We start from the raw sequence: 26,780 nt of genomic DNA on the forward strand, positions 1-26,780 counted from the left end.
CCAGGAACAATCTCTTCATCTTCATGAAGATGTGGCCTCTGAGAGGGGTCGTGAGATGCGGCCTCTGAGAGGGGCCGTGAGATGTGGCCTCTGAGATGGGCTCAAATTTTGACAGATGAAGGTGGAGGTGAGCACATTCTGGGTTGGGGAAGAAATGGTTTTGTGGGAAATGAGAGAGGTCCAAGCACATCTGGGAAAAGATGTGAAGTCCAGTTTGGTTGAATCAGAGAGCACAGGTTAGGCAGGGAGAGAAATGTGGAAATGCACCTCAGGGTTGCAGGGTGGGGACCTCACACACTGAATCGGGGAGCTGCCCTTACTCTGACCTTTACCTTGAAATTCTGCCAGACTAGATGGTCTACAGAAGGAGCAGAGCAGGGTCCTCTCCCCCCACATTCTGTTCCAGTTGCCAGGTTGTTACACCTTCCAAGCTTGGCCCTAAGGGCTCTTGTCAAGGCGGATCATTTCCAAAGAACCTTGAACTTATTTTAATTTTCACTGCATATTTTCCCCCAACCGCATAGCCCCTGAAGAGACCCAGCCACCCAGGGAAGGCCAGGAAGCACGTGAGTGTGTGTATGTGTATGCACTGGCTATTACAGCAGGGTATGAAATGTTGCTTTTTTTTTTTTTGCTGAACTCACTGATTTTGTTATTAGAGCAGCACAGTTACTTGCAGTCAACATTTCTCCCGCCTCACTCTGCTGGCATTAGCACCGTAGCTCCCAGTCTCCTTCCCTGCCTGCTTTACAGGAACCAAATGGAAGCATCTATGATTACAAGGGAGCAAAGACTTGAGGCCTCCCCAGATCTTTCATCGGCAGGCTGGATCACTCACTTTCAAACAAATGCAGACCCCCCCCAAACGTATAAGAAGTCAGCAAGGAGGGGGGCTGACGGTTGGCAAGGCTTTCGCTTTCCCTGCGTGGCTGAGTTTATCACCGTGGGGTAAACATCGTCACTTCATCTTTGGCCCCTCATAAGCACCGCCTGGCACAACGGCCCAATCCACGCTAGTGACTTAAATAACATGATACCCCTTAGCCAGTCCAGACAGATCCGGGCTGAGCATGAAGCAGGTAAGCACTTCGATGCCCTCCCCACTTGGGGTGCGCGTTCCCTTTCGTGTCCATCTCTCTGCACACCTAGTTTCTCATGGAAACCACAGGAAAGAGGTACCTATGTTAAGGTGTCAGAGACTTTCATATTCTTCAACTCATATTTGCATAATAACAGTCATTCTGAGAGGAGATAACATAATGAAAAGAAAAAGTTTGCAATTTAGGGTAAAATTCTGGGCTTTGGTGAGTGAATCTTTTCTTCTCTTTTTTTAGTGAGGAGGCCTTAAGGTTAATGGAGACTTTCAGGTAGGGGATGGGGGAAATCAGTGGTTTTCTCTATTAGAATGAAGATGTCCGGGCTTATCCAGAAGCAAATGAATATACCAAACCTGACAGACTTTTCAAGACCTCCTGGGTAGCTTAAAAATAAAACAAACAAGAATAAACCAGATAACCTCCCCCAAAATAGACTCCAAGGCCTCATCTCAGGTTTGTTGGCATCAAGACACCCATGGATGGGGCACAGAATTTGTATTTTTAAAAATTTCCTCGGGGCATCTGAGTGGCTCAGTCGTTAAACATATGACTCTTGGTTTTGGGTCAGGTCATGATCTCAGGGTGGTAACATAGCGCCTTGCGTTAGGCTCTGTGCTGAGCATGGAGCCCGCTTAGGATTCTTTCTCCCCTCCCTGCTTGCTCTCGCTCTCTCTCAAAAAAAAAAAAAAAAAAAAAATCTCTTCAGGAATCTGATGACCAATCACTTTTGATTAGGCTGACTGAAACCATTTAGCTCATTCCCCGCCCTGGGCTGGGTCTACAGTCTACTGAATGACCCCATGAGGAGACTTGCACTTTCAGAAATCAGTGGTGAGGTCCTTCAGTTGTCTTCAGGGCTAGACCCAAGGGAAGTACTTAAATAGGTGACTTGGTACCAACATTACCGGTTCCTGGGGGGGTTCATTCTAATTTACAAAGCACAATCAGCAGCACATTAGAAACAATCCGGGGTGAGCCAGAGGCCCAGGGTTAAAGGTAACTGATCGGGGCCACAGGGAATTTCCAACTGCAACTAGCAAAGCTTTTGTCTCGATAGGGCCTGCGAAGCCCTATGCTGAGGTGATCTTTTATCCCTGAAGCCGGAGAGGAGGGCCCTTTGTACTCTTCAAAACAAAGATGTCGGTTCTCCCGGGGCCTTCACAGGACCTCCTCCATAATGGTCTTTGTCCATGGTGGTGTGTGGGCAGTCTTCTTCCCCTCTGTTCCTCGTATCTTAGGAAGTGTTCGCTGGGGTCTATCACCTTCCAGGCATTAATGAAGGGACACCAGAATCTCAATCCCAGGGATGACCCTGGTCTCCTTTGTGTAAACTGGGGAATTTTATGCAGGATATTAAAATACTTCTCTTTCTCACCACCTAACTCTTGGGTCTCTTACCACTAACAACACTTCTGTCTGAGACAGGCCTCATGGGGGGATTGAACACTACTTGTTTTATAGTATTTCAGCAACTCTGGTAAAACTATTGAAACAAACTTAAAAGAATGATTAAAACAATAATGTGTGGGGTTCCCAGTAAATTTCAGGGAATTCCTGCTGAATCCACCTTCAGGTAATTCGGCATTTCACCTCTTTAGTTCCGAGGTTGTTCTGAAGAGTATTTCGTTAGCAGCCAGTCAGCTGATTAAATAAAGATGTCCTCTCTGGCAGCGTCTTATTCATCTCCCCGCCCCTGCCCAGTGAGTCCTCACAAAGGAGCCCTGGTTTCTGAGTTACTAGACATTTTGTCCCTCGGATCTTGGCGCTCACATATTAGGTCACACACAACCACAGAGGAACCCGAAGGATTAAACCAGAGGTGAACCAGAAGTTAGTCATCTTCACTGGCCACCGGCTGCTGCCTTGGAAGGTCTTGGTCTGCCTCCAACAAGCTCTACCACAGGCCCGGGGGTCGGTAAAAGGAGCGCTCCCCTCAAAGTTCCTACAGAAGGAGATTCTACAGGCTTCTCATAGCCTCTTTGGGTGGTGTTGGGTTTTTTCCCCCCAGTAACTTTTTCTACCTTAACTGAGGTACATATTTAATGTACAGTTTGATGTCTTCTGACACATACACCCATGTAACCCAGACTCCTCTGAAGATCTAGCACATTTCTGTGGCCCAGCAAATTCCCTAATCTTCCCAGTCAGTTCTTCCGACCCCACCCGCCATGAAGGCACCATCCTAATTTTTTCATATCCTAGATTAGTTTTTCCTGTTTCAGAACATCATATGATTGGAATCATACAGCATGTATTTTTTGGCGTGTAACAAAGCAAAATGTTTTAGAGGTCAACCAGTGTTAACTCTATTGGTGGTTCATTCCTTTGTATTGATGGGTAGGTATTTTGTTGTATAAAGCACATATTTTTCTCATTCTTTCTGATGTTGAGTGATAATTTGGGCTGCTTCCAGTGTGGGACTTTTATGTCCAAAGCTGCTGTGGACATTGGTGCACAAGTCAGATTGCGGATGTACGTTTTCCTTCCTCTTGCATAAATACCTAGGAGTGGACTTGACGGGCCACAGCGTAGATGTGCCTTTAACTTTATAAAACTCTGAACAGTGTTTCAAAGTGATTACACCATTTTACGACCCCATCAGTAATGTCTGAGAGTTCTGGAGGCCCCACCTCCCCACCAATTGCCATTGTTGGGCTTCAGGTGTTGTTCGCCTTCCCAGGGGGTGTAGTGTGGGAGCTCGGGATTATAATTCATATTTTCAAGGGATGCTGAGGATTTTTTATGTGTTTATTCACACTTACATGTCTTCCTTTGTGAAGTGGGAGTTCCACAATTGTTCCATGCCACTTCTTTATGTATTTTGAGTAAAAGCTCTTGTAAGACATGTTCTACCAAACATTCCTCTCCCATTGTGGCTTGGCCATTTATTTCTTAAATGGTATCCTTTGACGAGCATAAGTCTTTCATTTTTATGAAGTCCAACTTACTAAATGTATCATTTAAAGTAAGTCCTTTGCATTCTACCTAAAAATATCTACTCCAACGTTTACAAAAATATTCCTTTGTAATTCCTTCTAGAAGCCTTATTGTTTTAACTTTAGATTCAAGTCCCCGGTTCTTCTCAAATTATTTTTCATGTATGGTACCAAATATAGGTAACAGTTCTCCGCGCCCCCCCCCCCGCCCCCGCCCACGGATATCAGTGAGTGGTTCCATCACCATTTGTTGAAGGGACATTCCTTTTCCACTGACGTGCTCTGGTGCTTCTGCTGAAGACCAACTGCCCGTATAATACGTGGATTTCTGAATTCACTCTTCTGTTCCACGAATATGCTTCTCTGTCCTTATGCAGTCTTGATTATTGTAGCTTTACAGTTAATCTTGGAATCAGGCACTTTAACATTTCCAACTTTATTCTTCTTCTTCAGGCTGTTTTGGCTGTCCCAGCGCCTTTCATCCCCACATCAGCTCTAGTTGCGTCACCTGAAACTCTAGTTTCTGGTTTGTTTGTTTGTTTTTTTTACTTTCACTCTTTTCTGAGATACTGACTTGCCTTAAAATTTACAGATCTTTGCTTTTTCAGTGTCCAGTGTAGTATTAAGCCCATCCAGTGGATTTTTCCTTTTGGTGTATTTTTCACTTCTAGAATTTCCATTTGGTTCTTCTTATTGTTTCCATTTCTCTGTTAAGGATACCCATCTGTTCACATTATTTTATATCCTTTGACATATTTGTAGCAGCTGTCTATAATTCCTTGTATACCAGTTCCCACATTGGCATCAACTCAAGTTCATTTTTTTTTTTTTCAGATTTTATTTATTTATTTGACAGAGATAGAGACAGCCAGTGAGAGAGGGAACACAAGCAGGGGGAGTGGGAGAGGAAGAAGCAGGCTCGTAGCAGAGGAGCCTGATGTGGGGCTCGATCCCAGAACGCCAGGATCACGCCCTGAGCCGAAGGCAGACGCTTAACCGCTGTGCCACCCAGGCGCCCCTCAAGTTCATTTCTATTAACCTTTTTTCTTCTGACTATGGGTCACATTTTCCCACTTATTGAAAGGTCTAGTAATTTTATATTACATGCTGGGCACGGTGGATACAAAGCTGAAAATTTGGATCATGCTTCTTTACAGAGGCATTTAATTCACGGGAGCCTTAAATTGATCCTGTCAAGGCTTAGACTTAGGCTTTGTCAGAATGGGTCAAGAGTAGCTCTTACTTTAGGGTTAGAGTACCTCAACGCCTATGTTGCATTTAAAAATTTTTTTTTTAAATATTTTATTTGTCAGAGAGAGACAGGGACAGAGATCACAACAGGGGAGCTGCAGGCAGAGGGAGAGGGAGAAGCAGACTCCCTGCTGAGCAGGGAGCCCAACAAGGGGCTCAATCCCAGGACCCTGGGATCATGACTTGAGCCGAAGGCAGATGCTTACCCAATGAGCCACCCAGGTGCCCCGTCACAATCTTTTTTATGTTTCAAGTGAATGCCCAAGGTGTTCTCTCTCTCCATTTTGGTTGGTTGGAACTGTAATATTTGTCAAACCATGAACCCTCCTCTGTCTCACAGACTTCCATAACTACCTGGTATCATGGATTTCCACCATATTCATGCATAGTTTGGTATTTAGCCAAAGATTAGAGGAGATCCCTTCTCTCCAGGACACAACTCCACAAATGCCAGCCAGCCCAGAAGCATAAAGTCTGTTTCTTCTACCAGGCAAGATGCTCCTCTCTGGGCCCTGGTTCCCTGTACCACAATTTGTAAAGTGCCCCCAGGCAGAGAGCCAAGGTGAACTTTGAGTTTACCTCATATATTTTGGTTTCCTCCACAATCACAAGTCTGAACTGTTTTCCAATACCTGAAAGTACTTGCTTCACATATTTTATCCAGTTTTTACAGACGGAAAATAATTCCAGTATCTAATATTTCATTATGGCCCAAGCTAGAAGTTCTTAGTTTGATGTATTAATACCTTTATAAAGGGGAAGCTGCAGTTCCTTGCTGAAATGTAAATCCAATTTACTCTCTATCTGTCCTCTTGAAGGTAAATAACTCATTCTGACTCTTCCATGCTTAACGCTATCAGGACAAACATATGCTTAGCGCTGTTAAGACAAATTAGAACAAGCCACTCTTATTTGTCTTCTTTTCCGGTGCTGCCATCTATATCCTCATAGATTCTATTTCTGTATCATTTCTTAACTATTTATCTCCTCTGTCCTCTCTCTAGCATTCTGTTCCTATCCTAAGACCCAGGGACTAAGCCTGAATTTAGTAACACTTTGTAGTCCAGTGTTTGGTCAGATCTTGGTGCAACAGACAGATATTGTTTCGTGTGCCCAGAACACCAGCCTTCCTTTGGGAAACACTACTTCCCAACTTCACTCCTGTGATTCTAGTCAGCAGTGCTCCATTCTTAAATTACTCCACCCTTGTGACCATAGGTAATGGGCTCAAGTGCTAGCCACCTGCCTCAATTTGAACCAATCAAAGTTCGTCCCTGGCAAATTTTTTCGTTGAACTTGGGGGGGGGAATTAAATCTCTATTGATAAGAGATGTAAGATTTGCAGCTGTTAGTACCATATTTCCTGTCCATCAAGGAAACAGATCTTCAGTGAAAGAGAATGATTAACTGACAAGCAGAGAGAAGCCGGTCAGAGAGAGAAGAGGGGGAAGAGCGAGGGGAGAGAGACAGAGACATGCTCGTGTCTCCAGATGCTGTTCTAGTCTCTCATTTCAGATGTTCCCAAGGCCTGCACACGCACCGAGACTCCTCCTGTGCTTTGGTTATGTGAACTATCTGCATTCCTTCTAATAAATTCCGTAAGATAGTTCATGTTGGATTTCTGTCATTGCCGTAATACTTTGAAAAACAAGAGAATCCCTTTTTTGGGCCGGATTTACTCAACATATATTAATATAGCTTAAACTCAAGTAAAATTTTAAAATATATACAGGAGTATCTACTAGGCTCATACCTGCTTATCCAGTATGTCAACATCCTGGTGATGTCTTTGACACAGCCATTCCGGCCAGGTATCTCCATCCTGTATCTCTATAATGTGGGTTTGGTTCCCTTGGCAGTTTGCATTAATCTGAGGGAATGATACACTAACATTCAAATCTATAGTAATAATGATTGCTACTATTTTTGAGTATCTACAATGTAATGGCATTTTGATAATATTTTATGTAAATGCTTTCTACTAAGGCGACCATATTTAGTTTCCAACCAAACTAAAACCTTTACAATTTTTCACCATTATCATCCATTCCGTAGATGAGAAAACTGTGGCAAAATAACTTGCCAAAGGTCAACATTTGATAAGTGGTAGAGTCAGCAGTAGATTCCAAAGACCCTGAATGCTGTGTGGTCTCCCACGGCCCCCTCTGTAATCTGCTCACTGCCCTGCCGAGATCAGGCTATGCCACAACCATGGCATTTTCCAGATCAAACCTGGGTGTGTGTGGGGTGAGGTGGGGTGGGGAAGAGAGTATTACATTGTCTCACTTACTTACTGATGGTGGGACTGAAGATTAAAGTTTTTAGTTTTATTTTTTTGTCTTTCTGGATACCAGACATTCAACGTCTCCATGTTGAATAGGGAATGCGTTGAATGTAATGGGGAAAATCAAGTGTAGGACATGAATAAATTATTTCAGTATGGAACCAAAGTATCCCATTCTTATTCTTTACTCTTTGCTTCTCTCTTTAATACAAGCTTGATACTCTTATTTCATCATCCAAGAAAATTAGAATACATGCCTTTGAATTTTCTGTAGTTCTTAATCATCTATTTTTCTTAGGTTTGAAGACACTTTTCTTTTTAAGATCTTATGGAAAATTATTATTTTTTATTTTTTAAAAAGATTTTACTTTTAAGTAATTTCTATCCCCAACGTCGGACTCAAACTCACAACCCTGAGATCAAGAGTCACATGCTTTTCGGATTGAGCCAGCAGGAGCCCCAAGATCTCATGGAAAACAATAAGCATATACCACAGTGGTAAAGCAAAGTAGAGAACCTCTATGGACTTAATCCAGCTTCAACAATGACCAGGACATGGCCAGTTTTGGTCCATGTGTACCCCACTGACTTCTCTGTCTCATATTATTTTAAAACAAACCCCAAACATGATATTTCATCAGTAACTATTTCCGTATATATTTTTAAAAATAAGGACTCTTAAGAAAAAAATGCATTAACATGCCTAAACCAAAATGAATAGTAATTCCATAATATCATGGACTACCCAGTCAGCATACCAATTTCCAAACACAAATAATCATATACTAATGTAATATAATTATCAGTATATGTGTGTAGGTATACATATATACACACATTTTTTAGAAAAAAATATTCACACACTATGACTGAAGTGTCCCTTCAGTCTCTTTAATCGAGAGGGTCCTCCACCACATTTCCTGCCATTTTGGGGGCACACTTTCTTAGGTAACTAAAGCTAAGTCCATCTCAGGTAGACGATGGTGGTTGCTGAGCAGCTAACAGGCCTCAAAGCCACTAGGTCAGACAAGGTCGGGGAACCACAGGCATAGTAAGTGTGGGGAGCTCTTTCTTTGGGGCTTAAAGCAGAACCAAACAGGTGAACCCCAGCGTCACTCACTGAGACCAGGCACTCTGCTTATCCTTGGCAATAACTGAAGAGCCTGGCAGCCAGCAGCATGAGTACTCCAGCTAGGTTCTGGGAAGCAGCACGTCAGAAGCTGGAGGGACTCACTGTATGACCTCAACTACCTGGGAGTAGAAGTAAATGGTGAACCCACCAAAGCAGGTTTGGATGGAGTAAATCTGCACCCATGATGCTGATGAGCTGAAAAAGCCTCTATGCACCTGGCATTGACACACTGGATGCCAAATTCACCAAAATGATTACCTGCTCATCAGATTTAAGGCTGCTCCCTAGGCTGTTCTCCAGTCTAACACAATAGACTCATAAATGCTAAAGCTACAACATTTCTTGGCCTCCTAAATGCCCTGGGTGCCCCCTTAAAATGCGGCTGTTCGCAAGATGACAAAAACAAGTCCTGGAAGGTGGTTCAGAGAGATCAGTGAAGGGAAGCCAGACGTGGCTACCTTTGCTCCTCCACCCCAGAAATTCCCAGATGACTTCATCTCTGAGCACCTGACTACTCTGCTTAGACCATTTTCTCCTTCACTATAAAACTGGCAATCTCTGCTTCTCCCTCCTCCGCCAAGAACAGCGCTTCTGGCTCCCACTTCTTTTGTCCATTTAAATGAATCCCTGGTGTCCCTCAAACCGAGCTCCCTCCTGGCAGTACCATCTGCTTGAAGACTTTGGTAAGAACCTCAGCAATATCTCCCCAAGACTACTCTCTGGAAAAAAACCAAAGTACTCAAACCTGGCCTCTGCCACACCACCGTCCACCACCTCTTTCACTCTGCAGAAGAATCGGAAATGAACCAAATTGTAGCATCTTTATTTCTTCGATGTATCTTTCCCAGTTGCTACTTCTTAAGATTCCCTCAGAAAGTTTATTAATAAAGACATTTCTGAAAGTAAAGTTTCTCTTCAACAAAAGCCATCTGACTTTCTCTATGCATTAAGATAAAACAAACACATCTAGAATTTCGAGTTAATGGAAGCAGTTTTTTGTTTGTTTCCTTGATTTATTACAAGTATGGTCAGCCATGGTTATTATAATTAGCACTTAGCATTAGAAATGAAGGAGTAGCTACTCTTCTTGGAATGCCTTTAATTCCTCATTAAAGACTCATTTTAGTTGCCAGACAACCTCTACTTTTATGTCCCACATTTGAAGGGATTGTGCAGGAATCATTTCTTAAAAATCCATTTTAGGATTGAACAGCAACTCAGTGTGCGAGCATGCCTCTTTACAAATACTAGTATTGATTGTAAGATTGGACTGTTTAAAATGTGAATGATGGAAAACAAAGAGTTAGTTACGGTGAATCTACCATGGAAAGGTTACCCCGATTGTAGTGCCTGTAAACAGGCACAGAAGAGAATCTAGGGAGATACGCCAAACAATGTTAGTAGCGTTTATCTTGCTCTTGGTGATGGAATGGATGACATGATTTTCTTCTTTCTGCTAGGCTGTGTTTTCTAAATTTTCTGTTGTGAGCATGAATGATTTTTAAAGTTATTAAAATTTAAAAAGTAAACCTGAGGGCTGAGTTACAGTTAGTTCTTTGTAAATATAAGAACAGATAAAAGGGTGCAGATTAAGTGACAATATGTATCTAAGATGTATTAATATGAAGACCATGTTGTTCACAGTATATACTCAAAAGTTAACTACTACTAAAATAATATTGTAAAGGCCTATGTAAGTGGTACATTCTATGCTATGTATGTTTTCTTTTACCGCAATAAAAAAAAATGTAAGAACAATAGACTCACTCTATATTAATAATTTAGGAGAAATGGGTTTAGATTTGGTTGGTTATCTAAGTCTCCACCCTAAGGGTACTTCAAAGAGATCAAAAGTACTTTCTTTCAATATATAAATTTGTAAAGGGCTTTCTTCAAATTCACATCCAACGTCATTCATGATCAAGACCACATGACACCTTCTCCCAGACCCTGTCAATATCAGAAATCACTTCAATACCATCATAGTAAGGGGAAACTGAGGCTCTGAGTTACAAAGTCCAAGCTCCCTGGTTTTAAGCCAACGACAGTCTCAGAAACAAAACTGGAGGCTTCTTTTTCTTCGGCAAAAACCTACTGACAAACTTTCATTGATCACCCACAAGAGTGGGATTGTAACTATTATCATACAATGGATTTACTTTGGTTAAAACTTTGATTAAAATGACAATGGAACATTCACTAAATCTCTGTAATAGGTATTCTTTTCAAGTTTACAGTTTATAAAGGAAAAGATCTAAAAAATGAGGACAAACTTAACTACATAAAAATGTAAAATTTCTAAACATTAAAATTCCAAAACTGACATAAAAAATAGAAATGGGGTGGCGGGGGCGGGAAATGTCGATAGCAAATGGTATTCAAAGAGCCAATAGCTTTATCATATAAAAAGCTTCCGCAAACTTCTAATAATAAGAACATTAAATAGTGAGTGATAAATAGGTAAAGGATATGAACAGTCCACACAATTAGAAATACAGTTAGCAAACAAACTTATGAAAACATACTCAACAGAAGCTTGGTTATGCATATATCATTAGGACCTGTTACCACGTAGTGGGAAATGGAGGCAAATGATTATACAGATGGAGACCGCATATAATACACGAACGACAGAGGTCACAAACCTGAGGACTGGCTGGTCAGAGGGAAGGGATAGTTTAACGATGGAGAATTTTTAGAGGAGGTAAATTAAAAACAAAAACAGCTTCAACTGCAGAATGAGACTCCCTGAATTTTTAAGTTCCACTGTCACTTTAAGACAAATTTTCAACTTCACTGACGTTCCCCTAATTAGGTGATACAAAGTCCCGTTTCCGGTGTTCAGCTCCCCTTGCCACAGACGCTGTGCTGCGGGAGCGCCCCCTGCGGCTGGGAGGAGCTGCTGTGCTGGGAAACAGCCCACAATCGCCTCTCCGGCCAGAAGGTTCCACAGGAGCCCTGATGAGCAGCGTTCGTCTATTCCCGGGGTGTAAATACTGCCGACCCGGGCAAGCTCCAGCTACTCGCGCGATTTCACAGAACATGAGGCAGGACGAGGCGCACACACCGCAGCATACCGCCCGGGGCATCCGTACGGTGGGGCTACAACAGGCGAAACCTCGAGAGCACGGAGAATAGCAACATGTGGTCCTACGTGAGGGAACGAGGAGTTCGGGGACTTCTTACCTTCATGTTTAACATAATTTTAAGTTTACATAATTTAAGTTTTAATGGTGGTTGTGTCTAACAACTGGCTTAAAATCTCCTGAAAATGTAACACGGCTTTTGCAGGTTAAGACTTTCAGGAACCTAACAGCGCCGAACGACCGTGGTGCCCGCGAAGCGAGAAGCCCAAACTACCCGCGGGACAAGGCGCACCGTCCAGCAGCCAGAACTGCTCCAGGCAGGAGAGGGCAGGTCCCGACAGCAGGAGGCGGGCCTGGGGGTGGGCCCTCCACTGGCCTCTGCCCAATCACGGCTGATGACAGTGCGTTTGCTTTCACACCATTTCCTACTGTGTTTCCACCATGGACTTAATAACCTTCGTGTCAACATGTGGCCTTAAAAAATCTGCAGGAAAAGTGGCACTTTGGGGAAGTACTTAGACGAAGCACCTCTCCTGCTTCCCAGCACAGCCACTACCTCCAGGCCGCTGACCTCTGGGGAACAAGCGCACAACAGGCAGCAAGGCCCTAAAGCACCCAGGACACTGGTCGGAGGGTGGCTTACAGGTGGAAATGCAGACGAGGAATCCTGCCTTTGAGTGCAAAGAACCCAAGTGTAGTTGTAACGGACGCCCACATTGTTTACTTCCACAGCCAAACGACTGACAGGCAGGAAGTTCTGAAGGCAGTCTGCACAACTGGGAAGGGCTGGCAAGTGCCCGAGAGAACAGTAATTCTCAAAGTTAATTCATGGGTCACCTCCCTCAAAACCATAGTGACACTGGGCTGAAGGAAAAATCTCTGGAGCTGACCTTCAAGAATCTGAATGAACACACCCCCTGATGATTACTGCTCACGTTCACGTTGGAGACTCTCTGGTAGACTAGAAAGGACAAGAACCTCAGAGCTAAGCCAACCAGAGTTCAGATCCCAGCAGCTCTCCCACTAATGAGGTGGGGCCTCTTTCCACAGGCTATGGAACATTCCTGACCTTTAACACCCTATTCATTAAAAAAGCAAAATAATACCCACCTTATAGGGTTGTTGTGAAGACTCACGGGCCCAGTTCAGGTAAAGGCCCAGCACCCTACAGAGCCCACAGTAAGTGTTCAGCCACCGTCTGCCTGTCTGTTGGTCTGTCTCTCAGCAGTAACCCTTATCTCTCTGGATGGACTTACCGAACTAAAATGCTCAGGATTCCAGAGACACTGTCAAGCTTACGCACTGACATTTCTCTATCACAGAGGAAGGACTGCTGTGAACACCACATAGGACAGCACAGATTAGAGTGAAGGGGATCTCCCACCTCCGCCTCTCTCCAGCCTGGCAATCACTGTACCTCACACCCATGACAGGGCAGACATGTCAGGCTGGGGCACGGGGTGCTGCCAGCCTGTCGAAGATGCAGCAAAGACACTCCTTAGAATAAAGAGCATCTTGACCACAGAATGCTGCTTCCCTCCAGAGGGCTACAACAGTCATGCCTGGCAGCTGCTCTGATGCCTCAAAGCCTTACAACGTGGGTGCCCCAAAGACCACTCTTTACATGTGACACCCCAGCAACTGGGGGTTCCACTGAGGAGGCTACTGGGTCAGCTCTGGTCTTCTTCACAGAGGACCTGTCATCCACAACAGACAGGGCTTTGAGCCCCTTCTTGACACTTGGCTCTATTCGTTGGAGTTGCCCATTCTTGGGTCTGAGTATCCTTCAGTATCATGGCCCTGGGCTTCTGGTCTTGTGTCCTTGTCGCCTCTGGGCACCTCACTTTGGTGCACAGACTCTAAGTTGCAGAGTGGTGAGGAATACCTCGCCCTCCCTTTGCCACAGAGGGAACTGTGTGTGGTCCCAACAAATGTGTGATTGCCTTCTTTGGCTCCAATGATAGACAGTGGGTGTAGGGTTTTGCTCGTAATAAGCTGAGGTCTATAAAATGCTTTCAATATCTAAATGTTCCATGGTGCAGAAAATATACCCATTAGTTTGGGAGGTCTGTGTATAGCATTAGTACAATGCCTACGGTAATTTTAATTAACGCTTTGTTCAAGACAGAATTTCAGGTAGATATACATACATGGGGTCCAATGAATATTTCTCATATTGAATGGAATTTAATTTCTCATCTGGGGGAGACCAGCCCTGCAGAATGTGGGCACAGGCTTCAGGCCTGTTCTGCACTGCCTGCACGAAGGGAGGCCTTCCTAGGCGAGGGGTCTGAGCATACCCCAGCTCAGGTCACAAGTGGCTGTTGGGGACAGAGGAAAAAGCACATGAGCAGCACGTTTTCTCTCGAGACTAGGGGCGTGAGGCAAATTGCCTCAATCCTCAGAGGCTCAATTTATCTTCTCCTACCACCTGACCTGCGGATTTCAGAGTTGAGTTTAAAAGAAAACCAATACATATGGAACTCCAAGAAAAAATAAACAGCCCTCTATAAATACAAGATCTTAGCTGAGCTGTGTTTCCCTTCACACTCACAGGTACGACGAAGACACTGAATGTCCTCCTACACCCCACCTGGGAGCAGGAGGGCTCCTTGCTGAGGGTCCCTTTCTGGGACACGTTTGCAGCTTTCTTTCTGATGCTGTTGAAAGCTGTCTTGCATGCAGAAGGGAACGAGGGAAGAGTTTTGTGAATTTGGATATGTGAAGCCTTCCGTTTGGCCCCAAATGCTGGCAGCCCTCTTAAAAAGTGAAAATATTAAAAACCGGATGATCTCATAGGTCTTTTCTGTCCCTGAAACAGATGGTGTGATTCACATGTTTGACATAAATGCACCAGGTTGTGATGATTTGCCTCGTTATGCTCAGCTGAAGAGTAGATTAACAAGCAATAATACACCGAGAAGGTAAAGCATGACCTCTGACTACAAGACAAGGTGGGAGTGGGGTGTCTCATGGTTGAAGCAGTGAACTATGACTCAAGGCTCTGAGTTTCTCATCACGGGTCTGTAACCTTGTCTGTGACAATGGGAGACTCGCTGGAGGCCTTCAAGAGTACCCTTAGTTTGTATGTGCTGGTCACCCACCCTTAAAAGCACTGTAATAAGTCCTTCCTCTGAGAACAGTAGGGTGGTAATTAATGGTCAATAATATTAGAGAGGCATCAGTAAAGATGCTAAATCCAACTGTCCATGATGCCTTTGACAGTATTCAGACTATTACCTAGAGATGCTAGAAAAATGCAAATCCCGTAGTTTCCAGGCGGTCTCTCTGTTGCTTTTCCCCTCCAAGTGAACCATCCGCCCTGTGCAGCACTGTCCAGCAGGCTTTCTGCCCTGATGGAAACAGTCCCCATGACTCTGTCCAGCAGCGGCCGCCACCTGTGGCTGTCGAGCGCTTGAAATACGGCTAGTGAGGCTTCCGGGAGGCACTACCTGTTACGCGTGATTTTAATTTTAATGAATTGAAATGTATATGTAAATAGCCACATCTGGCTAATGGCTACCATGCCAGACAGCCCAGCTGCAGCTAATTCAAAGCACCTGCATGAAGGTGAGGCTGACAAGGCAGGACAACGTAAATTCACGAATTCGTCTAAATGTTCAAAAAAAAAGGCTCCCCCCCCTTTTTTTTTTCTCTCCAAGTTGGTGGGAGGGTGGCTGAAGCCAGAGTCTCAAGTGTGAGATTACCAAAAAACAAAACAGTTTCCCCACATTTCTGTATTCTTTCCCTCTTTTCACAGGTTTTAAAATGAGAAGGCATCTAAACTCATTAACAAAAAGCTAAGCTAGATTTGCTTTATACTACAGTAAAACTTTTCGGTACCAAGCTGAGAAAACCACCAGTAAGATAAGGTTAGAAGAGAAACACGAGGCTCGCCCTGTACTATTTTCAGATCACCTCTGGGGAGACCTGCAGACGCACAAGCAGGCATTTTGCCCCGGACTGTTCTTTGTCAAGGGCTGCTATCGATCCCCAGCTCCGCTCCCCTCCCCCACTACACATGGCCGCGACAACCCAGGACCCAAAATCACGGTGCATCTCCCGCTCCCTTCAGACGCGGTGTGTCTTTTCTTTTTCACCTCTTTCATATAAATTTCTGCGGTATGAAACTGTGTAGTACGTACTATGTAAAACCTCGCGATCTGACTTTCCCACTGCTTCAACAGTGGCTGTTCTCCCTACTCTGGCCTCACCCGGGAAGTGAATTTCCTCAGACTCCACGTGTATAGAGCATTTGCTCTTCCTGCACACCTTAGGTTATTACGGCTTGCCTCGTGGATCTATTGTTTCCTGAGCAGGGCAACTCTCAGCTCTTCCAAGCTCTAATAAAGAACAGCGGTCTGTCCGGTCACTGTAATTCCCCTTGTGCATGGCCCAGCCTGTGTCAGATGCAATGAGGGACTTTATCTAGGCTTCCTGAGAGTGGATGAAAGATTACTGGACTCAATGGGACTTTTACAGCTTTGGGATGTTAACATACTCTTTTCAGATCAACATATTCCAGAAAACAATGCATCTTTTGCCCTTGTAGGAGTTGTTGAGGGGGGTGGATTAGGCTTGGTTCTTTTGGGGAAGGACTTCAGAACTGGTCATGGATTTCTCAGGTTGATGTCATGATACTTGGAAGGTTAGGAAAACAGCCTTGACCTCAGCCCGCAGGTGCTAGATTGGCACATGAGGAAGAAAGCATGATAAATACCATTTCTCCGTCCCTGTTTTCTCAACAATGAAATGGAGAAAGAATAAAAATCTTTATTTCTGAAACAGTCCGCAGTGCCCTGTGAAAGACTAGTGTGTATGCCTCCCAAGACTCTGTGAGGAACTTTGCAGTCTATTCCAGGGGGAACGAGCTGAAAGTAAAGCACACAACGAACAAGGCTGCTCACGGCCATATGCCCACCAGCCTCCCAACTTCTAGTTCACCTCCTTGCCTGTGTGTTTTCTAAAACTATTTAAGAATAGAAAATCACTCACTCTGCTCCCAAAGTAATTCGTAACTGAAAGATTAGAGTGCAAATGGAAATTTAATTAAAATTTGAGGGCGCCTGGGTAGCGCAGTCGTTAAAGCGTCTGCCTTCGGCTCAGGGCGTGATCCTGGCGATCCGGGATCGAGTCCCACATCAGGCTCTTCCGCTATGAGCCTGCTTCTTCCTCTCCCACTCCCCCTGCTGTGTTCCCTCTCTCGCTGGCTGTCTCTCTGTCACATGAATAAATAAAATCTTTAAAAAAAAAAAAAAAACAAAAAAAAAAAAAAAAAAAAAAAGTCTACAACAATAAAGCAGTGGTTCTCAAAGTGGGTTCTTGGATCAGCGGCATCAGCATCACCTGGGAACTTGTTAGAAATGTAAATTCTTGTGCTACCCCAGACCCGCCAGAGCAGAAACTTTGGGGGCAGGGTCCAGCAATCTATTAAAAAAAAAAAAAAAAAAAACCACCTCCATGTGATTCTGCACTAACATTTGAGGACCAGTGCTTTAAACCAATGTTGAAACCATCAGAACTATTCAATGTCGTACTGGAGTATACTAAATGAGTATCCCTAAAAGTCAAATCTTTCCTAACTCGATAAATAAGGTCTGACCGAGCAGTACACATGTCCAGCTAATAATGCCTCGTTCCGAATCTAACCCATCTATGGGTCGTGCTGCCTGGGGTCTGGTCGAGCCTCCCCTACACTCCCCAGGAGGCTCCATGAGGGCCTGGGCTGGGGAGGCGCTTCGGAGCTGAGCCGCGTGCACACATCCACTTCACGGTGGGAGACAGAGGCACTCAAAGGGGGCACAGAGAGGGGACAGGGATGCTGGAAATCTACAAATTCTCCATCAATTTTAACCATTCCTTTTTTGGAGCAGAGCCAATATTTAGTACTTTCCAATCACTCTTTCCCAAATAACAATCCCCAAAAAGACAGTGCTTATAAAATTAAAAAAAAAAAAACAACGGAGCATCTTTGCAGATAACTGCTTGTGAGCTACCCTAAGTGGTGCATCCTTCACGCTGAGGACGGCGATAACAGCGTGCAGCGTTCTAGATAATTCACTGTCAGTGTGCGTCTGTCTGCTCATTTCCCAGATCCTTGACCTTCAATCACAATACTTACTAACCAGTATCTTCCAGTCACAGCTGTTCTGGCTTTAACCTGTCCTTCCCTAGTCCACCACAACTACCCTCCATTGTAAGGGGAATTATGAAACTTTGCTGTCCACATGACCCAAAGGCTTTCAAATTCCTGTTTGATAACTGTTTGCTCGTGGGACCGAGCCTTCGTGCACCCTAAGAACACAAGGGCAGAAAAATGTCCAAGCACCAGAGGCACAGCAGCATTTTATGAGATTTTTCATCACGAGAAAAACCTCCGTCCTAAGAAAAATGGAAATGCGAACTCTCCCCGGTAACTCTTCTCACTTGAAATCACACCTCTCATCACGACCTATTACACCCACGCAGTCATGTGCCATAGGCACTGCACACGGTCTCCAACATTTCAAAGGCTCAAAAGATATTTTTAAAGCCAAAATACAATCTAGGTTGCTATTCCACAAAGCAACTTTTCAGGGAAGAACAAAGTAATAGATTTTTCTGCATGTGGGCAGTTAGCCAACTCACCGAAAGACTGAATGCAGCTGTCGATGAGATCGTCCAGGCTGGCTCCTTTGGCTAAGTGTCCCAGAGACACCATCATGCGGAACTGGGTGATCTGGGCCAGGCTGGGATGGGAGGGGACGGGGCTGCCTGCTGGCTTCGCCTCTAGTCTAGCTTTAGTGGCAGCTCTGCAGCCATGAGAAGGTTTCCTGGGGAAAAAGAGGTGGCAGTGAGTGCGAGCCGAGCAGCCAGGGGACACGCAGACTGGCAGCTCCAAGCGCTGAAGGCAGATTGGACAGGAAAGGAGTAGAGAGAAGACAATTAATCCTGAGAGTTGGGCTGATAGAAGACATACCCCTCCCACTTGGCAAATGCACCCAATGGACTGGCTGGTTGTTAAAGAGATATCTCCCAAGCAAATAACGAGGTGAGATTTCAGGGCTGCAAGAGGGCTCTTCGTCGTGGGGCTGGAATTGCTTTGGCCTGCTGGCTCCAGCTCCTGAAGGGGAGAGGCAGAGGCAAGACCCTCTTGGCAGTCCTTAGCTCCTAGCAATAACGGATTTCAGCAGGGGGCCCACTGACTTGGTTCTGAAGAACTGTTTAATTCGGTCTCATCTTCAGCTAAATTCATTCATCTTGAGCCATACCAGAGATGCTACGGAAGGCCAGGTAGCCCCAGAAATACCTCTGGACTTTGCGGGAGAAGTTGAAGACTAAGGACCCGTGTGCAGGGGAGAAGATTTATGGTGGTGGTGTTTGGATTTTAAGCTAATCCTGCCTTTCTCACGAACCTTGGAATTTAAGATTCTGTTTTTCATTGCTGATAATATAGGCAATCACTGAGTCATTTTCACCACTAAATATCATTCTATTAAGTCCTTACTGATTAAAAAAAAAAAAAAGCAGAACTAAAGGGAACTGTATGCCAGAACTGAATGTAGAAGGACAAGTCTGGATCTGGAAATGGCTTAGGAGTCTAAGAGGGCACCCTCACCCACTCTCACTTAGCTTTATCTTTGGTCCTGACCTCAACAGTACAGGTCAAGTTGTTTGCAATAGGATATATAAAAGTTAACTAAGCATTTTACTTTCCTTCCCATTTAAACACACACACACAGATACATATCTATAATCTTTTCAGGTTTAATAGTGATGGGTGTTGTTTCTGGTAACTTCTTTGAACATATAATTAATTCTGTGGCTTTGGTTATTTCACAGTTTACTACCAAAGAGGAGACCCAAAAAAAAAAAAAATGTACCTCAGATCCCTAACTTTAGCTACTCACTCTGTATTTTGATAAACACATAACGGCATCATTTAAGAAGTGCTCACTCTATAAGACACTGGGATAGGCCAGAGGGGCAGGGGACCGCAGTGAGAGAGTCTATGTGAAGGGTCTCTGTAAACTGTAAAACATACTCATTATGTTAGTTCCTGTTGTTGTAGAAAGGTGAACGAGAAGTTCCTTAATTCAAAAATCTAGTTGCAGAATCAGACCTAGACCATGAAAAGACAACTCTATAAATCTCAAGTGTCCTGTGGGTGTCAAGCCTAGGAAGTGTGATGTTCTTAGAGGAGAGAGAACCAGTTCCAGGCGGAGGGGTGGGGGAGGCTGCTCCAAGACGAAAGAATCTCATCCAGAAGGAGCTGAAACACTCAGATCAAAATAAAATGCTGGGGCACACGTGGATTTTGGGAAACCAGCTAAAAGACAGTGTCCTGAACTCTGGGCCACTCTCAGTCCACAGCCAGACTAGTGGAAGGAAGACCATGCCTTTTGAGCTCTGTTTCAAACCGGCTCCAGGGCGCTATCTAGCAGTGGCCACTGGACTCTGCTTTTGACTTGGGGTGAGCCTACGGGAACTGCATCAACGACTGGCTTCTGAGAATCTCCCAAGCCAAGGAAGTGAGTTCTGAAAGATCAAGTTTCTGACCATTACTGATTTTTATCCAGGTCCTGTGATAACCCCAGTTATCAGATCAGTATCTGAAACCAAGAGAAAATAATGAGCATAATCAGTTGAGAACCTATGATATGGCAAGCACTGTACTGGGGATTTAAATGGTTTTTAAAGCTGACAGCCCAGAAAGATCTTATCTCCATTTCATGAAGTTGAAACTGAATGGAAAAGCCTCTAAGGGACATAGCCAAGGCTATACAGCTCGTATGTGCTAGATCTGGGATTTGTACCTGGTGCCTCTCTGGCTTTATTTAATAAATATTTACTGGGCCTGAAACCATGCACCCTTCGCTGCACAAGAATCAGCAAGCAGACGGTCACAGAGGGGCTAGAAAATTCAGGACAAAAAATCCTCCCAAAGCGCAGCTGCTAACCTAAAGGCTGAATCTCAGGCCTTCTTCCTCCTGCAGGCCCCTGGAATAATCCTCAGACCCCAGAGCCGGGAGACTCTTCAGGGTCATTTTCCAGTTCCATATATACGTGGGGAGATCCAGACTCAGAAGGGCAATGCCACTGGCCACTAGTGCGGAGACTGATAGAGGCCAGGCCTCCTGTGCCCCAGGCCTTGCTCCCCAACCAGGCTCCCTTCCCTTCCTAAAAGTACTGGCAACTCTCTAAACCTGGTGCTGGGGGTCCAGTGGAAACAGTCAGCCTCTGCCTTCATTGCTGCCTGTTCACCATGAAGACCTCCACCCAAGGCAAAGCGGGGAAAGATGAAAATGAAGTCCTTCTCAGGAGGAGTCTTCTTCTCTTAGGCCTTCCCCATTACTTTTCCTCAGTCCCCCCCCCCCCCCCCCCAGAGGAGGCAGCTGCTACTGGAGGCTGGGTCTCCACATATGGCTTTTGCCCCTGGGGCTGGGAGGTGTTAACTTCAGTCTCTGAACTGTTGGATCCAGGGAAAATTCCATTTTCTCTCTCTCAGTTGGTGGTATCGACCACTGAGGTCTCCGAAAACTGCCCTGGCTCTAATTCTAGTCATGTCTCCTAATGTCAGCCATAAGGGAAACCACTTTGGTTCCCAAGGTGATTCTCAGAGGTAGATGCTTTTACCAGAATTAAGAGCGACTAGGGGAGATTCAAGGAGAAAGAGGGAGTGTGAAGGGAGTATTCAGGTTGGGGGGAAGGGAAAGTGAGAGACCTAATCTGGGAGTATGGAGGCCAGAGAGCCTCAGAGGCTCGGGGCCTGAGACACCAGGGAGAAGAGAGGCTACTAAAAACCAAACTGCAACCTGAGAGGTCTGGGGAAATGGGGTTATCTGCACCATAAATTAGGAAACTCTGCTCTTTTTGCTGGCAGTCTCTTGACTGGCTGCTTCCTGACAAACCTGCAAACCACTCTCTCTCCTGGTGAAATGGCTGTAGGTAAGGATGTATAAAATGTTTCATTATAGGCATATCTAAGGGTATTAAATAATCCACAGAAAGAACAGTCTAAATCTCCAAAGGCATACTTTTAAAGGATTGTAGCCAAATGTTCCCCTGTAAATTAAAAAAAAAAAAAAAAAAAAAAAAAAAAAGGCCAAGAGGTACAGATTAACTTGATGGTGTTTTCTGAGACTATGAGCTGCCACAGCCGCGTGGGGTTTGCCGCAGGAGGCTGTCAAAACTCTGAACTGGTTCAGGTCAAATCCTCTCCAGGGCACAGGTGCCTCCGTGGAGGACACGCACACTTTTGGGTTGAACTTTTTATGAAATCTATCCAAGAAGAGAAAGGGATGAAATGGAGGACAAGAACACAGATTTCCCCAACTTTCTCTGCAGTGGAAGGTGGCTTTAATTGGCTTCTGGTGAGGATTCTTTCCAGTCCTGTCCTCTCCCTCAGCCCTCTAGTATAGACTCAGTGCAACTTACCGACGCCTCCTGCCCTCCCCCCAGTCTAGCTGGAGGTGCAGTGCTGTAACCTCGGGGCAAACACCCCCTAGTCCGGGGAGTGCAGAAAGGGCCAAGAACCTTCGGCTCCAGAAAGTCCAGCAGGGTAAAGCTTCCTGCCGCTCCCGGGCCTGTCTGTGCGGGCTGGGCACGGCGCAGTCACACCGGAGTCCACGTGGAGGGAGTTGGGCAGAGCACAACTGGTATGCTGTGCCCAGGCCCTCCCTGCTCTTAGGGGGACACACTCAAAGTTGCCTGGCCCCTCCAGGCCTCTTTCTCCTGCCAAGAGACTTTGCACTATCACCCTTCCTTCATCTTCAAGACCCTCCTAAAACAGGATCTCTCTAGAATCGCAGTGGGAGGGGTAGGGGGTAGAGTTTCCCCCCAGAAGGCTGTATGTTTCGGGGACCTCCGAGAGCTCGCCGCCGCAAACGCGGCCGGCCTTTCTGGGCCCGGCCCCGGATCCGCAGGGCCAGGAGAGGCCGCCAGGGGGCGCTGCCCGAGCCCCGCGCCCGCAGCAGGTGCGGCTTTTGCGGAAAGTCCGCGAGTGGGAGACCCAGGTGCCGGACGCCGAGGAGCCGGGGGAGGAAGGGGGGATCCGTGCAACTCCGGAGCTCGCCGCGCGCAGAACCCAGCTCCCTGCCCCACTTGCCCAGCGCGCGGGTCTCCCGGGACCTGAACCGAGCCGAGCCCTGGCCTGCCGCCGCTCGCACCCCGGCACAGCAACTTCCCGTAGAAGGAGGCGCCCACGTCGTCCGCCCCACTTCCCACCCCCGAGAGGGCTCAAGGGGCCGCCCGACCCAAGAGAGGAAGCTGGCGCCGCCGAGGGCCCGGGCCCCTACTCACCGCGGGGCCTCTCTCGCCTTGCCCAGGGTGCCCATGGCCACGGCCGGCGCTCCCGCGGCCGCCTCACCTAGCGCGCCGGGACGGGCTCGGCGGGGCGCGGCGCATCGCCGCCACTGCCGTCGCCGCCGCCCGCAGAGCCCCTCCGCCCCCGGCCGCCCACCCGCCGCGCTCCGAGCCGGCGAGCCCGCCCGAGGCGCACCCGCAGGCACAAAGTTTCTGGGCGCGCGCCCTCTCGCCCTCACGCGCGCGCGCACTCTCGCCCGCACCAACCACCTGACACGCGCAGATGCTGTCGGCGGAGGAAATGTGTGGCGCGCTCCGGCTCCTCTCCGAAACCCGCCCCCACCACTCGCGAGCGCCCCGCGGCGCCGCCCGCCGCTCCCGGCCCCACGCTCCAGTCCGAAGGGGAGCCGACGGCTGGGGAGGCTCCGGGGGGCGCCGCGGAGGAGGTGCGGGCCCGAGGGACGGGCTTCGCGGAGCGGCTCTCGAGGGGGCCCCCCGCGCTTCAGTCCCGCCTCGCGGGGACCCCTGGCCCCTTCGCAGGGCCCCTCGTATCTATCGGAGCGCCGCCGGGGGCGGGGTAAGAACGAACTCAGGTGTGGCTCTGCCTCAGCCTGCGCCTTCCAGGCCTTCTTGGTAGCAATTTGCAGGACTTCAGCTGGAGGTTGGCGCCCCGCACCCTGCGGGAGGCGGCGAGTGTGGAGGTGCGCGTCTGGGGTGTGATCCGTATCTGGCGGGAGACAGCTGCCTGGCGTCTGTGGGTGTGGGAGATGCGGGGAGGGGTGGGAAGAACTTTCTGACAGCAGACGGGGCCAGGAATGGTGCTCTAGCTCGGCTTGTCCAAAACACAGTGATGATCGCAGTAGCCAATTGTTGGAGTGCCTTGTCCTAAAGTGCTTTCTATAGCTGCCTCATTTAAGCCATCCCCCCAAATCCCGAGAGGTCACTGTTTTCGGGATGGGAAAATTACGGCTTAGAGAATACCGTGCCTCCCGTCACACAACTAGTAAACAGCAGAGACAACTGTGACCTGGGCTGAGATCTGTCTGACTCCTGTAATCGCTGCTGGGCTGTCCTAATAACACACCCATTATCTTTGTCACATGCCTTAATTCTGGCCACAATAATAGATCTCTTCCCAGTCATAATGTTCTGGACCTTAAAGTCTCCCTCTGTGATTCATTTCTATATTTCTTCATGTTTATATGCCACCTCCTGGAAAAAGAAGCTTACAAAGGTAACTTACAAAGGTACACAACATACCAAAAAGTGTGCGAAATAAAAAGTGAAAAATAAGGCACATAAAATGGAGCCAGAAGTGAAAGTCATTTCCTTAAACGCACCCCATAGAGTCCAATGCACTTGGTTACAAGTGGGACCAAAATTTGTCTCTCAGATTTCTAGCAGTCATGCTCAAAAGGGAGCTCTGTATAAAATTCAATGTCTGTCACATGCAAGACAAAAAAAAAATTTTCTTTGTTCAACAGATTGGTCAACTTTTCTTAAGAGTGAGACCACTAAGAAATTTCTCCAGAGAATCCTCATGAACATTGGGTAATAGAACCAAGTTCTAGTCACAGCCATATATATATGTGGATATTTAACAGACATTAGATAGTAACACTCTTCTATACTATATTGTAGATGCCTATGAATATATGTTAAATGGATGAATATGCCTTTATGTAAGTGCAAAATTATATGAAACTATGGGTTCCTATCTACATAAATAGGCTATTTGGTGTACACACAATACTAAACACACATGTGGGCAGTTGCACACACCTGTACATCTGAGTCCATTATGGATATAAGTATAGAAATTATTATTCATTCCATAATCGAGTCTTGTTGAGTTTCTCTAAAGAAAGAGGCCTACTTCTGCCTGGGAAGCATCTCTCTCTGGCTTCCTGAGAGCGCTGCATTCCGCATGCACCTAACTCTGTGTCTGGGCCCACCCTCAGCTCTTTGATGAGGCTTTCTAGCTATTCCTACTTAAGTAATTTGTCTTTTCCAAACATCTAAAAAAATTAGAAGTTAGCTTTATCTCTTTCTTCATCTTCTACCACGTGGTTAGTCTTCCTGGTGTTGTCTGAGGCACCTCTGACCTCAAGAACAAAGTTCTCCTTTTCTCTTGTTTTCTCTTCTGCTTCTCCTACCTCTCTGATGGCAGTAGTCAACGTCTCTCTAGCAGTTGAGAAGAGTAGGGGACCACTGTCTTCCTCTGCCCACTTCTTGGGTGAGCTCATTCCTTCAGACTCTGTCATTCTTCCTCTTTTCAATCAGGTATTCGTAACTGATGTCCACGGACCTTTTACTTGGCTTTTTGGTGGGTATCTGCGAAGCCTCTGAAACATAAAACACCTGCTTTCATCAGATTTTCTAAATGATACATTACTCAGATTAGGTGTTTGTATTTTCTTCCATAACTTCAACAGGACCCATATGACTCTCTGTCTGAATAGCCAACCGTCTGAATATCTAACATCCACACCCATATTTCCAACTGGTCACCCCAGACGGCTTCCTTCAGCTTCTCTGAATCTGAGCATGTGTAATAGACTCGTTATTGGCTTCCCTAATTACAGGACCTCCTCTCTCTGAGCCTTCTCTCGTATCACTTTCAGAGTTACCTGATCATATCATTTCGCTGCTTCCAAACTGCCAAGGAATCCCCAGACGCCTACAGAATAAAGTGCAAACTCGTCAACGTTGTGCCCCTTCACAACTGGACCTCAGCTGTCCAGCCTAGCCTCTGGCTGTGCCCTCCCAGGCACCTGACCTCCTCGGTTGCACCGTGCCACTCTTGGTAATTGCTGTGCCCAGTGCCCTTGGAAGCCTCGGTGCTATTGCTTGTGCACTTCCGCCTGCCATCTCTTTTCAGCTGGTAAACACACAAAGGCCCAGTTTTACCCAAAGCACGTCAGACCGGCAAGTCACCCCGGAGGGTACGTACACGGCTACGTCCCAGGTGCAGAGGGGTGCAAACGCACTTTTCACGATCTGCCTGCTTGTGCTTGGAGAACCGATCGGCTACCACAGCTTCCACTCTGTTGCCTAACATTTATTCATCCATTACAGATATGTTCACTGGTGTCAGATGCTGTCCTCGGCACTGAGCATTGGGTAGAGAACAAGAGAGACAAGATCCTCATTCACAGGAGCTTACAGGCAGTCAGGAATCAAGTCAAATGAACAAAGACACCACGATTTTACACTCTTGATTTCCAGGAGCTGCCACTTCAGAGTTGGGTTAATCCCACCCTAATGGGGACACCATGAAGTGTCCCAGTTGAGGCCCCCACATGGATCTGTGAGGACGCAGCTGCCACATTTAGGGGCGCACAGCTCCAGAGGAGAGTGACGAGAGATGGAGAGGGAAAGGAAGGAGCCAACTTGGAACCATCCTTCACTCTCCTGCTGAGTGCTGGCCTCACTATTTTGCTGTTGTGCTGGCTGTCCCATGCAACAGCACACTGAGCCCTGGAAATTCCTGCTGCTGCTCCACTCGGACCAAGGCTAGAGGAACTGCCCATAGGAGAAGCAGCCTCGGTTCACTCCGTGCCTGTGAGCTGGGGGCTTGTGGTGGGACGCCTGCTCGTTTCTTTCTCCTTGGTATCTTCTCGTGGATGCAGCGGCATACCTCCCGGGGAGCCTCTCTGACTATGGGCCAGCCATGATGGACAGTATTCTGTCTCCTTGAGGCCCCCCCCC

General features: G+C 46.5%; 1 protein-coding gene and 1 long non-coding RNA gene across 3 annotated transcripts in view; one reads left to right on the forward strand and one right to left on the reverse strand.

The window, feature by feature from the left end:
• The window catches only part of RASGRP1 (RAS guanyl releasing protein 1), a 79,156-nt gene extending 55,391 nt beyond the window's left edge, over window positions 1–23,765 (reverse strand). The window contains exons 1-2 of one of the 2 annotated variants that reach the window (XM_040620446.1): window positions 23,659–23,765; window positions 18,414–18,598 (exon numbers count right to left, since the gene is read on the reverse strand). In XM_040620446.1, the coding sequence (XP_040476380.1) occupies window positions 18,414–18,489 (76 nt within the window). In that variant the 5' untranslated portion in view covers window positions 18,490–18,598; window positions 23,659–23,765. Of the gene's footprint in view, window positions 1–18,413; window positions 18,599–23,066; window positions 23,210–23,658 lie in introns of those variants that run through there. The other variant, XM_040620445.1, reaches the window with a different exon arrangement.
• LOC103673477 overlaps window positions 23,633–26,780 on the forward strand; it is a 17,428-nt gene continuing 14,280 nt past the window's right edge. Inside the window, exon 1 of the long non-coding RNA XR_571409.2 lies at window positions 23,633–23,770. This is a non-coding gene — a long non-coding RNA (uncharacterized LOC103673477). The remainder of the gene's footprint in view (window positions 23,771–26,780) is intronic.

The sequence above is a fragment of the Ursus maritimus genome, unplaced genomic scaffold (assembly GCF_017311325.1).
Source record: "Ursus maritimus isolate PB19 unplaced genomic scaffold, ASM1731132v1 scaffold_35, whole genome shotgun sequence".
Lineage (NCBI taxonomy): Eukaryota > Metazoa > Chordata > Mammalia > Carnivora > Ursidae > Ursus > Ursus maritimus.